At 38.4% G+C, this 13,324-nt stretch overlaps 1 protein-coding gene across 1 annotated transcript in view; it reads left to right on the top strand.

The window, feature by feature from the left end:
• Positions 1-2,675: 2,675 nt before the first annotated feature.
• LOC118320938 (CUB and sushi domain-containing protein 1-like) overlaps positions 2,676-13,324 on the top strand; it is a 263,711-nt gene continuing 253,062 nt past the window's right edge. The window contains exons 1-2 of the mRNA XM_035652065.1: positions 2,676-2,715; positions 3,395-3,611. Coding sequence (XP_035507958.1) covers positions 2,676-2,715; positions 3,395-3,611 — 257 coding nt within the window. The remainder of the gene's footprint in view (positions 2,716-3,394; positions 3,612-13,324) is intronic.

Here is a 13,324-nt window from a genome sequence, read left to right as displayed (position 1 = left end):
ATCGGCTCGATGCAAGCATCCGCTGAATTCTACTTATCCCATCTGCTTAAAGGGGGCAGAGGGGGATCTGGCAACGGAAGAGACCATGGACAGAAAGAGAGAGACAACTGGAGACAGAATGAGAGACAGACACAAAGACAGCTGAGGGGAAGAGGTGAATTGGGTTGGAAAGACAGTGGAGAACAATCTGAAATTAATCTGGACACTCCAGATGGTTTGAAGTTTGTGGATGTGTGTAAGCACATGTACATGTGTGCGTATCTCTTACTGCCAGCTTGTCCATTTGGGCCTGTGTATAGGTATTTATGCATGTTTGTGTTTTTTGTGTTATTTCGGACAAACATGAACATCTGGTATGTGCACAATGCACATTTTTTATCTAATTTTGATGGGAAAAGACAAAAACACAGAAAAAACGCATATCTTATTTTGTTTGGCATTTGGTTGACTAGAGTGGGACCTAGTAGATAGTTGTCTCTGGAGTGTACAACACATTTCTGTATGTGTGTGAAAGGGTTGTGTCTCAGTCAATGTAACGCGTTAACTGCAAATCAATTACCCGGCATCCGCTATCCTGAGAAAACAATTAGCCTGGCCTGCTTTCATCGTTGGGCCCAGCCACCACCGCCACACACACACACACCCACCACACCACAGCACGACACGCCAAACAACACACCACCAACACAGCCACAGCACCCACCACCACAGCCTGTGCTACGTGCCCTGTATATTCGAGTAGCTTTTGGAGTAAACTGTATAAAGTGTTTCTCGAGGAGAGAGCAGCAGAAGATGAAAGATGGAGGAGAGAAGTGCAGGGAGAGTTTGTAAATGACGAAAGAGCAGTGGAGGAGAAGATACACAGAGGGTGGAGACATAGTGCGCCATAGTGGGGGATCCTTAAACCTTGTTTGTTTTTTATTTTTTGGCTTGGTTTTTTGGCTTTTACATGTGGTGCTACTGTTATGCCTTTGGTGCAGCTGCATCTGAACAAACTGTAGAAACTAAAAGTTGAATGCTGTTTTTTTCTATTAAAAATAATGTGTTTATCATCATAAAGCCAATTAATACATTTTTCAATTTTGTTACCGTTTACAGGTTTCCTTAAAAGTTGGTTAGCTGCTGTGTTTTGCCAGTGTTGGCCTTCTTCATTCAGCTTATTTTAGCTGTTACATAGAGGTGTAATGGTTTACAGAAGTCATGGTGCAGTGCAAATTTGGTACAGCTTGAAAAAAAACAGCACATTTGTGGGTGATACCGCTGTATATACCATACAGTGGAGCAACACCAACACAGTGTCTTATTTCAACTATCTTTCTGTTGCTGTTGTATCTGACCGCGGGAAGCCCAAGGGCATGCAATTCTTCCAGGCTGCTGTTTTCATTCGTGCTTGCTATTGTGTGACTGACTCGCACACCAATCAGCTTGTTGTGCTAACTTCAGCAGATGTTACTAAGGTACGACTGAAAGTTTCCAGGCGGAACTCGCTTGTGAACTTTGGTTCCACATTACGTGCATCAAATCTACATTCTGCGTAGTCTGTGTAGATCTCACAGTTCTGGACTGAGACCCTTGGTTTGGGACAAATAAACAAACTGTCACAGCCTGAGGTTTTGGTCTACTTTTATTTATTTATTTTTGCCCACTGCAGTTACATGTACAGTATAGCTTTCACCTGATTTGTTACACATTAGCTTAGCTTTTGAAAGCTTTAAGACTTACTTTATCATTAATTTACTGCCTTTACCCTATCTCATTTAACTTAACACTTCAAAGCTTTTCATGAATTCTTCAAAACTTAGCCAGCTATATAGAGTCTGTTTTTCTGTATATGTGTCTGTGCAACTATGTCTTCTATGAAATATGTTCATACATGTATATGTAAGTATTCAGCAGTGACTGACACTGCACTCAACTCTGGGAATGTTGAGTGCCAGAAGCAGTGCTTAAATAGCACAGATTATTATTAAGTAAAGGTGGTGTGAAGGCGTCTAAGCACCCCCCCCACACACACACACACACCGGATCATATCACACATACTATGTGTCACATTTAGTATGTGCTCTGTAATTCTAACTTCAAAAGAAGTTTACATTTTTAAGTTTCATAATAATTATTATCATACTTTAACCATACTTCATATATCATATATCAATCATAACAATCTGTGATTCACTGAAAAATTCGATAGGTACGTCGTGATGTGCAGCCTTTCCAGAAATGTTTAAAATGCATGCATGTTTTACTAATTAAAAAATAGCTGCATATGAGCTGGCTTAGGGGCAGGTGAGTTGTGTGTGCGTGTATTTGTGTGAAGGTAGTTAATGTAAGAGATATAAGCTCTATGTTCAATGTTGGTCTATTCACTGTGATAAGAGGACAATGTTAAGCCTTGTACAATCTTATGTCTAAATGTTTTTATGCTTGAGTGTTGAGTGTCTGTCATAGGATTTTAGTGTGTGATAACACGGTACATGCTATAAAAACAACACCATTCAGTATTTTGTGCACCATTAAGTGTGTATAAGTGTATGTATCATGGGAGGTTATTTCTGGTTCGAGATCAGTAGATCCTCTGGCTTAAAGGGTTAGAACCATGAAATCTAAATATAAACAGTATGTACTCATTCAAGCTATTTGCATGAATGCCTCGCATGGCGTATGCTATAGTGTTATGGGAGGCTGTGAGGCACGTGTTGCCTGTGAGGACAAGGGTTTGTACACTTAGTTTGGCGCATAGCACATATTTAAGCTGTGCTCAGTGTTTTATTTCAAATACACGTTATATGAATTCTGAAATTGTAAGATACAGTTTTAAAAAATGTTGAACTTGCATCACAGTGGTGTGGATCTACATTGAGTCTTTATTTTCTTGCCCTGAGCTTTGTACAGAACTTGACAAACAAGACTAAAAGCTAAAAATGGGTCTGTTTTTATTATTTTTATTATTTTTATTTATTATTTATTTTTTAGTATGCAAGGCAGGAATGAAAAGCACAATCTTTTATTTGTAGGGTGACTGTGGCTCAGGGTCGTCCAATAATCAGAGGTTTGGTTGGTTCGATCCCTGGCGCCTCCCTCTGCATCTCCCTCCAGTGGGCAAGATACTGAACCCGAAATTTCTCCCGGTGTCATTGCTGTGTGAGTGTGTGTAAATGGGATTAGTGAGTTTCTGATGAGCAGTTGGCACCTTACATGGCAGATTCTCTGCCATCAGTGCATAAATGTGTGTGAATGGGTAAATGTGACATGTGTAGAGTGCTTTCAGTGGTCGGAAGACCAGAAAGGCACTATATAAGACAACATTTATCTTACGTCTAAATTATAGAGTTCAATGCAAAATGAAATTTTGAGAACATTCTAATATGATTTTATCCCATTTCTCTCTTCCAGCTGAATCTTGTGGTGGCGTAGTCCAAGGACTGAATGGTACCATAGAGTCGCCTGGTTTCCCCCACGGCTATCCCAACTATGCCAACTGTACATGGCTGATAATAACAGGGGAGAGGAACCGAATCCAGCTAACCTTCGTCACGCTGGCCCTGGAGGAAGACTTTGATATTGTATCAGTTTACGATGGACAACCATCGCCTGGCAACTTAAAAATGAGGTTAGAAATGATAATTTTATCATTCACAGTCTGATCTTTTTTCCTGCTCCTCTGTTGCTCTCTCTTCCCTCTTTCTCTTCAGACCTCTCTGACTCTCACAGCTTGAGTTTAGCCTATCTTCTTCTCCAGCTCTACTCATACCTCCTCTGAACAAGAAGTTGGCATTTGGATAGCAAAAAAAAAAACGTGTCTCTGCTGATAGAGATGCCCATAGCTGACCCTAAGGATTGGTATCAGGGCGGATGCAAGCATATTTTAATAGATTGGTATTGGCTAAAATTAACCAGATCAAATGACTGAGTGCTTGTCTGTTTGTATATTAATTCCTTGATTGTAGCCATGCAAAGTGGCCGGATTCCTTATATTAGCCTCTTAATATCCAATACTGGAATATGAATGATGTTAGTGATGTATTTTTTTCATTTGCTACATGTAATATTTAGTCTTATCTTTAGCAGAAATTAGGTAAAATGTCTTTGCTTGATAAGCTCAAGGCGAGCAAGGTTCAGTACTGTAATTCAGGCTCCAGCGGCTTTTGATAAACCATGTGACCCTGTGAACCAGCATGTCAGGCTTGTTCTGTTTTACCAATGTGCTTCAGAACATTGGGACGCAAATATAATAAAAACACAAAAAAAAACTTAGCAGAAAAGGGTAAAGATTTAACTGCTTGGTATAAACATTAAAGCGCAGATGGAGCAATGGCAGAACAGAAATTGGTTTCAGTATTGCATTTAATATAAGCTGTGCATTTCAAATGGAGTCCTCTTTCTCCAGGAGTGTCAAAGTTGTTAAGGAAGGTAGTCCCTAGAAATCAAAGAGAGTAAATGACTGAAAAGAACAATGAGGAAAAACAGAAAACAAAGTACTTATAGGCTTATACATATGCCAAAAGAAAAAATTACCTTTTACAATTGAGGATTAGTCACAAAAATTCCAATACCAGTTCCTGCATACGTTACAGTTATCATAGCAGCTAACTATCATTTTATGGAGGAGGAAAAGGCAAGTGTGCTTCCATTTTTGACATTGTTTCAGGTTCATACTACAATGTGCTGCATGTTAATACAAATTATAGCATTTTTATTTATTTATTCTGGAGTCAACTGGAATGCATGGAGTGCAGACGCATTTAGTTTTTATATTAGTGAATGTTAAAGGATCTGGCAGCCTTTGATCAACAAAAATGTGCAGGAAAATATAAGTCATTGATGAATTGGCAGCATCAGTTTGTGAGTTGTAGGACTATAATATTGTTGCAGAAAGGATGGATAGAATAGCATCTACAGAGCTGGCAAACAGTAGGTAGCTTATTCATAGTGCTCTGCTTGTGTGTAGGTGGGATGAGCTGGGAATGCACCAAGTAGTGTTTGAGGTTGGTGGTGCAGTTAGGGATAACAGTGGGTTTTTCCTTGAAAACATTATATAGCTGTATTATGTGTCAGTGCTTGAGTTGAATACTTTTTTTATTTGACTGGCTGAAGGAGAATAGTGTAGACTGTAGACTATACTGGTGGGTTTGTGTGGAGGCTTACAGCAAGTATGGCTTCTATTTGTGCATAAAGTTTCACAATCAGATTTTTGTCTCTAGTTGTTGCTTCTTTGCAAAGCCAAGGCTGCAGTAAACACAATTATTCATAAAACTTTTTTAAAGTCACAGCTGGTCAGTTATAAAAAATATTAGCAAATACTAAATAAAATAACTACACATATTCATTGACAGCGCTCTTTTATACTATTATAAAAGAGTATTGACAGTATGTGAAAAAAGTTTAATGGTCTTTGATTCATATGTTTGTTAAAGTTGCAAATGGCACATTACCTATCAATAGAGCCACATTATAGTTCTTCTATTCTTCGAAATATATCTATATCCAAAACTATATAACTCACTATTTGAAGTTCAGAAAAGTAAGCGTTAAATAATACACAAAGTATGACAGCTTTTTCTTATGCATAGTAGTGTAGTAGTAGTAGTAGTAGTAGTAGTAGTAGTAGTGCTCTGGTAGAATTTAGCATGATGTCCAATTTAATAATCCTGAATTTTCTATTGGTTACGGTAGTTCCTAAAAGTATGTAGAAATGTTGACAATGGGATTCTCCCAGACCCTTTGTTTTATTATGTACCACCCACTTTTCAAACCAAAGTTGCACCCTTATCCATAACACTGAGATTTTGTGTTAAATCAAATCCCAAAACTTAACCCTCAATTAAAAACCTAATCAGTTCAGCATGATGCTTCTCGTTTATGATCTTGCCTGCATTATTCTACGTGTTGCTCGTGTTAATAAAGAACATAAAGTTAATAAGACTGAGAGAGTGTACTTTGGGCTTATGTTATGCTTGGCCTCACTGAACTGTGCTGTGATTATATCATCAAATAGACTGGCTCAAGAGACTAGTTCAAAAAACAGATTAATTACATCCTTTACTATGTTAATTTCCAAAATGTCTTTTAAAAAGTCAAGTCCTAATATGTCTTTGAAATTAACTTGAACAGCTATTAATTATACTAAAAAATCAAAAGAAAATGCCAAAATATATAAAAGGGGAAAAATGTGATATATATGTATGTATATAGTATGGGGCTTTCTCTAGCCTCTGCAGCAGACAGCATAACCAAATCTAACTTGTCAAGTACTGCACCTAGGACCCCCTACTGACTGTATGTGTTCAAAGTTGTTGGCCCGAAGCATGCTTCTGCTGGGATAGTGGAACCACCAGAGTGTGCTGTCTGCAGGCCCTACACAGGGTGAAATGATAGCTGCACCCACTATTTCCAGTGCTCTCCATAACTACAGCTGTGGTGTGAAGACAGGAAAATGTATACCAGCAACTCATCTGTGCCTGGCTTTTGGGCCATTCTCAATTTATCTGCTGTTGTTTGCTCCTTCCATGACAACAGTGTGCTCTTGTCTTTTCTCTTGCCAAATCAGTGCTATTTGATTTTTTTTTTACAAACACATGCATCATCACCTAAAAGCACATAAAAGAAATTATATCAAGTATCCAGCTCTGTGTTCATGTGAGGAGTCTGTTTGAAATGTTGGATGCAGGGTCGGATGGAGCAGAACTTCATTTTTTTTTTTTTGTGATCCTGGGACTTTCAAAATGTGTTGCCGCTTATCATAGGACTACAAAGGATTCACCAATTTATCGACTGATATTCACCTTGTTGACTGACATTGACCTATCTGCAAACAAGATGGCATTTACCAATATCAGTGGCCGACTAAATGCTGTATTGGTTATTTCCAACTCAAATATTGGAAAAATAATCACCTCTGTTTTCCAGTTGTTTGTTTCCCTGGCACAAAAGGGCAACAACAAAAAAACATCAGCATTGGTTTTGGCCCAGATTTTCCCAACTGGTGCATCTCTAAGGACTACCACTTCATTAATTTTAAAAAAGGTTGTTGTAGATAACTGCAGTGGCAAGTGAGGTGGCAAGAGGTGGCAGCTGCATCCCTTTGCCAACTTGGTTGCTCTATCACTAGTGTTAATTAGCCCTGGAGTTATTTGGCTCCCACACCAGGTGCATTCCAACCATTCTGTCTACTGCAAACCCTCAAATATAAAAGATAGAGTAGAAGAGTGATGGCTCATTCTCTTCTTAACTCAGCTTCTGTGTTGATGTTACCACTTCTCTGAATGATGTGGACAGTAGGACAGGCAGTAGTGCTGAAATGAGACCACTGGCCAGTCTTCTTTCGTGCCCTCAGGGTCTCCCTGGTGTGTGTCAATGCAGGCAAAGCTTCAGCTTGTAAGGCTTCCTCCAGCTCTAGCTGAGCATTGGTAGCCACTGAATAATTACACCCACCAACCCCTCTATGCTTATTAGAGTGTGACTTATGTTTTTACGTAAATATAAGAGCTGATTCCAATTATTCTGCTGCTCCCTGTTCTCTGTCTAAACTCCACAAAGACAGTGATCAGCTGGTTGACCTAAAATCCTCTCCTCCTCTCAGCTTCTGGTTGAATGGTGCAAGACTTGCTGATATGAACCCATCAGGCTGCCCACATGGACAGTAGGATGAAGCCAAGAGGAACTGACTGCCCTGTCTTTGTTCTCAAAGAGGAGAACAGAAGAGGGAGGATATATATTTCAGACCTTGTGTGTAGGGAATGCTGCAATCTCATATATAGAAGGGCTGACCCGGCATCTGTGGCCTTTTCTTACCAGCCCCAGCTGTGCGTCAGCAGCATTAACTTTACTCCATCCCACTCACTCTGCTGACTGATGTCAACAGTGTGAAAATATTTATTTCTGAACCTAAAAAGCTTCTCTCATATGGGAACCACTGCCTGCTCTGTCCTATAGTGTATAAGAAAGGCACATTCTCACAAGTCCCTTTTGACAAAATTTTAAGTGGTGTATGAGATGAGACCAAAAACAATGTTCCTGCCTTGACTGGACAATAAAGTTTATTCTATTCTATTCTATTCTATACTCAACCTTGCCTGTTAGGAACATACTGAACATACTGTAGATGGACAGTGGAGAAGAGGAAAATTTTGAAAAAGTATTTTAAAAGTTTTTGTGTATTTTTTGTTACTTTTTCACAGTGACAACCTGTCCCCATTGGAATCTATTGCAGCTACCTGAATTCCACCTTTTATATCAGTAAGAAAAGTAAAACTTTTCACAGCTCAAGCACTCAAGCCTATAGGTTGTGAGTAAGTGGTACTGAAAAGATTAATTGTAGAGTAGTATCACTTTTAGTTACTTAATGATCTCCTCATTGGTACATATAGTCTATTGCAGATGAACTGGTATATTGGTTGTCTTTTTAATGTAATGTCTTGCTTGTGTAAAATGTCCTAGAACCATGCTCATTTATCACATTCAGGTGGCACTGAGCAAGATATGCAAGCATTCCTGCAGAAAATGGAGAAGGAAGTCTAACAGGATGACAGAAACAGCTGGGTGGCTCCACTGCCGTTTTGTCCCTGAGACCACACCTCCTCAACAACAAACAGATGTTGTGAAATGGCATTTCTATGTCTACCAGTTGTGACAGCCATTCTACCTGTGGAGATTGCAGACATGCTTGCAGAGGAGATGGATGTCCTGTTCCATTCTGTGAAGTTCTTCACTGACAATTAAGTTGTTTTAGTTACATACGCAATGAATCTTGAAGGTTCTATGTCTATGTAAGTAACCATGTACAGAGAATCAGAAAGTCATTCCTTCCAGAATAATGGAACTACATTCCCACAGATGCAAACCCAGCTGACCATGCTTCAAGTTTAGTCTCCGTTAACACAATGATGTCCAGCATGTGGTTCAAGAGGCCAGACTTCCTGTTGAAGCCATCTTAGAATGAGGCTGATAATGAAGCATCCTTTGATCTAGTTAACCCAGAGTTTAACCCTAAGATCCACCCTTTAGTGACATCTTGTACTAGTCAGGCTGCAGACTCTTCCTTGAAGTCTAGACGTTTTCGGTCATTCTTGTACTGGAGATAGCTCAATTGTCAAGGCTGGCAGATGTGCAAAAATCTTTGCCTGGAAGACCTTGTCAGCGCAGTGGTGCGCCAACAGTAATGGGCAGTATTTTTTGGTATTGACTCAAGACACTGTAACAACCAGACAATAGTTCTTAAGTGACAATAGTTGCAGGTGTTTAACTCACCTCATGCATTGATTGATTGGTGTGATATATACTAATGTATGCCCATGAAGTGTTAACCACCTTCTTCTCAGGAGACTTCCTTGATTTGTCAAATTTGCAGAACAGTTGCAGTGGACACAATTGGAAGGTGGTGCAGAATTCATGACCATAGTAGCATAGTAGCAAGTGCCTGAAAAATATGATTTATTATTTTCTTCCAGTTTTTCTCTGCAGAAAATTGGAAGGAAACGTCTCATTAAAGAAGACAATATACTTGTCGAAGATTTATCTGTCTGCATAGCTATGCTCAGGTCGAACAGTGAGGGCAGAACAGAAATGATATCGTCTTGCAGATAGGGGCATCAGATCAGAAAAAGCTTGTCGTTTTAGAGGCAAGGACCAACAATGTATTGTGTTGTTTAACTTGGAGAACTTGTTGCCAGTGCCCAAAGACCAGTCTTCCTACAATTAAAGATAAAAACCAGATTTTTCTATCTTAAGATCTTATCTCTGCTGCTGGACTTACTTGTCATACTTTAGTTAGTTTCTCAGAACCAGACAGAGAACCATTATGGAGTCAGGTCAGAGGGTACAGCAGGGAAAACTATTGACATTCTTTCTGTCATGTACCCTGCGGGTCCTGTGTCAGCAGCTCACCGTGTATCCACTCTGGCGCTGCACATGAACCGCTTGCAGAAGTCGTTTGTCAGCCTGCACTTGGACCTGAAATTTCACAAGTTAAGTGATACATTTTTGATTCCTGTAGGGAGATTTATTACACTGTATGTGACCTACACTCCAGCAAATTAATGAGTTCCTCAGAAGATCACACACTTCTTGCCATCATATTTATTTAGAACAAGGTAGAAACATTTCCGCCCAGCTCAACAATATTAAAATACCTAAATTCCTAAGGCAGAATATCTGACATACTGTATTGAGACAAGGTTGCAATGTTACATCAAAAAGGACGAGAAAGAACAAGAACAAGAAGTGCTTTGCATCTTGCCAGTTAGGGGAAAGATTTTTGGCAAATACATATTTTATAAATCTATTCCATTTGTCAATAAAAAGTTCCACGTCCACTTGATGAAATAATTCCCATCACAGTTGTTGTGGTGGCAATAAATTGGTTTATTGTTAAACTGTTAACAGACTTTGCTTCATAATTCACCAGTAAGCACTATATCCCTATTTATGCCACTGGAGGTGTTCAAGAAGATTATAAACACCTTTCAATACAATGCATCCGTAAAGCTGTGTGTTCTGCATCTCATTAGGTTTAGTTAGATGTATCTACTAAAATATATATGTGGAAAACTTAGCATCTCATGTCATTATTTCTGTCCTCATAAATGAAGACATGCTCCATTGTGTTTGCTCCAACCCTGCACCTGCGTTAGATGACACAGTTAATTATGGAGGACAGCAATTAAGGCACTAAGTATCGCTATATTCAATAAAAGTAATTAAAAAAAAGTTATATGGTTATAAAAAACATACACATGGATGAACTTGTATAACACACAGGAAACTGCTTATGTCAACAACACACTAACACACACACACTTAATGCTGCAGCTTACTGTCAAGAGGCATGGCATTTTAAGGGAGGCCTCTTATGTATTACACTACCTCTGCTGTGGCTCAGCAAAACAAAATGTTTTAGGGAAACACAAAGAGGAAATATCTTGCTAAAAAGACTAACTTTGGTATATCCACTTAAAGTCACACTGCTGAAGGCTTACAACACAAGGACTGTTCCTTATCTCTTACCTTGGTGTTACGTTACTTCACAGCCAGTATGGAAACAACAGATGATAACAGTGACCAATAAGTCGCAATTACATAACAGGCATGTGGTTAAGATATACTTTAAAAAAAATCGGAATCTATCCTTTAATACTTCTACGATCTTCGTCTAAACCTCTGCTATTAGAAACACATATACCTTTACTGAAGTGGTACCCACCATGTCTTGAAGACCAGAGTTTTATTTCTGTGTATTTCTAGTATTTGTTTTTGCCATTGATCTTTTTCTTTACAGTCTATTTCAAGAAAATATTTTTACTTTCTAGTATTATACTGCTACACTTGGTCTTAAGGCAACCTGTGATTACAGAATTTACAAATATAATTGGATTATTGGATTATAGGATTTATAGATATAGATAGACCATTTCTGCACTTACCCTTGTGGTAATCTAAATAAAAGCATGGGTAGATCTGCTGCAATATAGTTGTAGACATATCAATTGAGAATTACTTTCCCTGTCTCAAATGATGTGTCTAAGATCCGTCTCAGGTGTGAATAGATCTTTTGCCAGTAATATTTTTTTTACATTTATATGGTAGAAGGGGTGTTTCCACTGTGGTATTCCACTCTCATCATGCTGAAAACAGTCACTGAAATGCCATTCAGACTATGAGATGAGACCAAAACTCCATTGCATAGTGATGAAATTATTTTAGGAGGGTTAGCAGCTACAGAACACGTCTGTCCTCATCTGCAGCCTCTGCTTCTACTGGTGCCAGCTGTAATATTTGTCATAGACCAGCGCAAATGCAGCTGGAAGGAATACGTGTAATGTTTTTGATTAGTCAATGCAACCAGTAACCAATTTAATGGTGTAGTAGCCAATGTTAGCCAACGCTCACCAAGACACTTTTCCAGTCTGCCACAGAACCACACTCCAATTTACTAACACATTTTTCCTCACACTCTCTTTTTTCTGGTCCCTTGTGGAGACATGTTTATTATTGTTGTACATGACCTCTTGTGTGATATAGGTGAACCAAAAAATAATTATCCAGAACAATGTGTACAAAATATCTATGGATGTATTTTGTAGGTAAACACACATTTCACTGGGATAGCCAACCTGTGTTGCATACACATGACAGAGGCAGAAGGAGAGGGCAGAGAAAGGTTATCAGTGAGGTGTTGTATCTTTGTTGTGGAGAGATTGAGACAGAGCAAAATCAAGAGAGCAATACAGAGAGTAAATAGAGACAAAAAGAGAGCCCGAATGAAGAGGCAAAAGGGTAAGGTTCATTCTGTTCTCTGCTACTCTCTTCTCTACACTTCCTCACCCTCTTCTGTGCTCTTCTCTTCTCAGCTCTTGTTCATGTTTTGGATTTATTAAGCTGCTACCAGGCCTTTATGAGATATTTAATTACAGTATTTTTAATGGCAGGTCTACAGTATTTGGGTTTAAGCATACATTTACTGCTGATAGTTGTGCTGCTCCAATTGGACCCTTATGTCAAATATTGCTTTTATAGGCAGCTGGTGTACTATAATAATGAACAAAAAAAGTGAATAATATGTTGAATAAGGAACAGGAATAATTATCAAGGTAGATGAATGCTGTCGTTTTTTTAAATTCTTAATTTAATTGATTGTAATATTTTACAATAACATATAAACTCACTTCCAGTAATTCTGTAGTATGTTTACTGTTGCCTTTTTTTGCATAGCAAACTTAATGCATGCACATAAAGGTTCTTGGGTATTTCTAGAATTACAGCCTCTAGTTGAGATTTTCATATAAAGTCTGAAGTAAGAACAGACCCAAAAACCAATTTCACAAAGAATATTCACAGTACTCACCCCCTCACAAAAGTTATTCTCATATATACTACTTCCTAGTTAGTAATTCTATTATATCTTAAATTGACAAATAAAATTCATACTATAATCATCTCATTCCATAGTCCAGTGAGCTTTAAACTAGTCAATAAAACTACCCCAAACCCCTCAAGTAGGTGGCGGTTCAACACCTCACGTCTAGCAGACAAACATTTCAACAAGCTCATCTCCAGAGAGTGCATCCTTTATGGTGTTGAACGACTCCCCAGAAATCTCACTATCAGTACTTTGGGAAACAGCAAAAGCAGTTGTTAGGGGACATATCATCTCATACTCCACACACAGGAACAAAAGGAACAATAAAAACAAAAAGACCTGGAACACAAATTGAAACATTTAATAATAATAATTGTTGTTATTATTATTATTATTATTATTATTATTATTACTTATTATTATTACTTATTACTTATTATTGTTCTAGTATTATTAGTTATATTAGTAAT

This window comes from Morone saxatilis, unplaced genomic scaffold, assembly GCF_004916995.1.
Source record: "Morone saxatilis isolate NCDOM2014 unplaced genomic scaffold, NCSU_SB_2.0 Contig11, whole genome shotgun sequence".
Lineage (NCBI taxonomy): Eukaryota > Metazoa > Chordata > Actinopteri > Moronidae > Morone > Morone saxatilis.
Note: the sequence above shows the minus strand (reverse complement) of the source record. Positions and strands in the feature narration are given on the sequence as shown.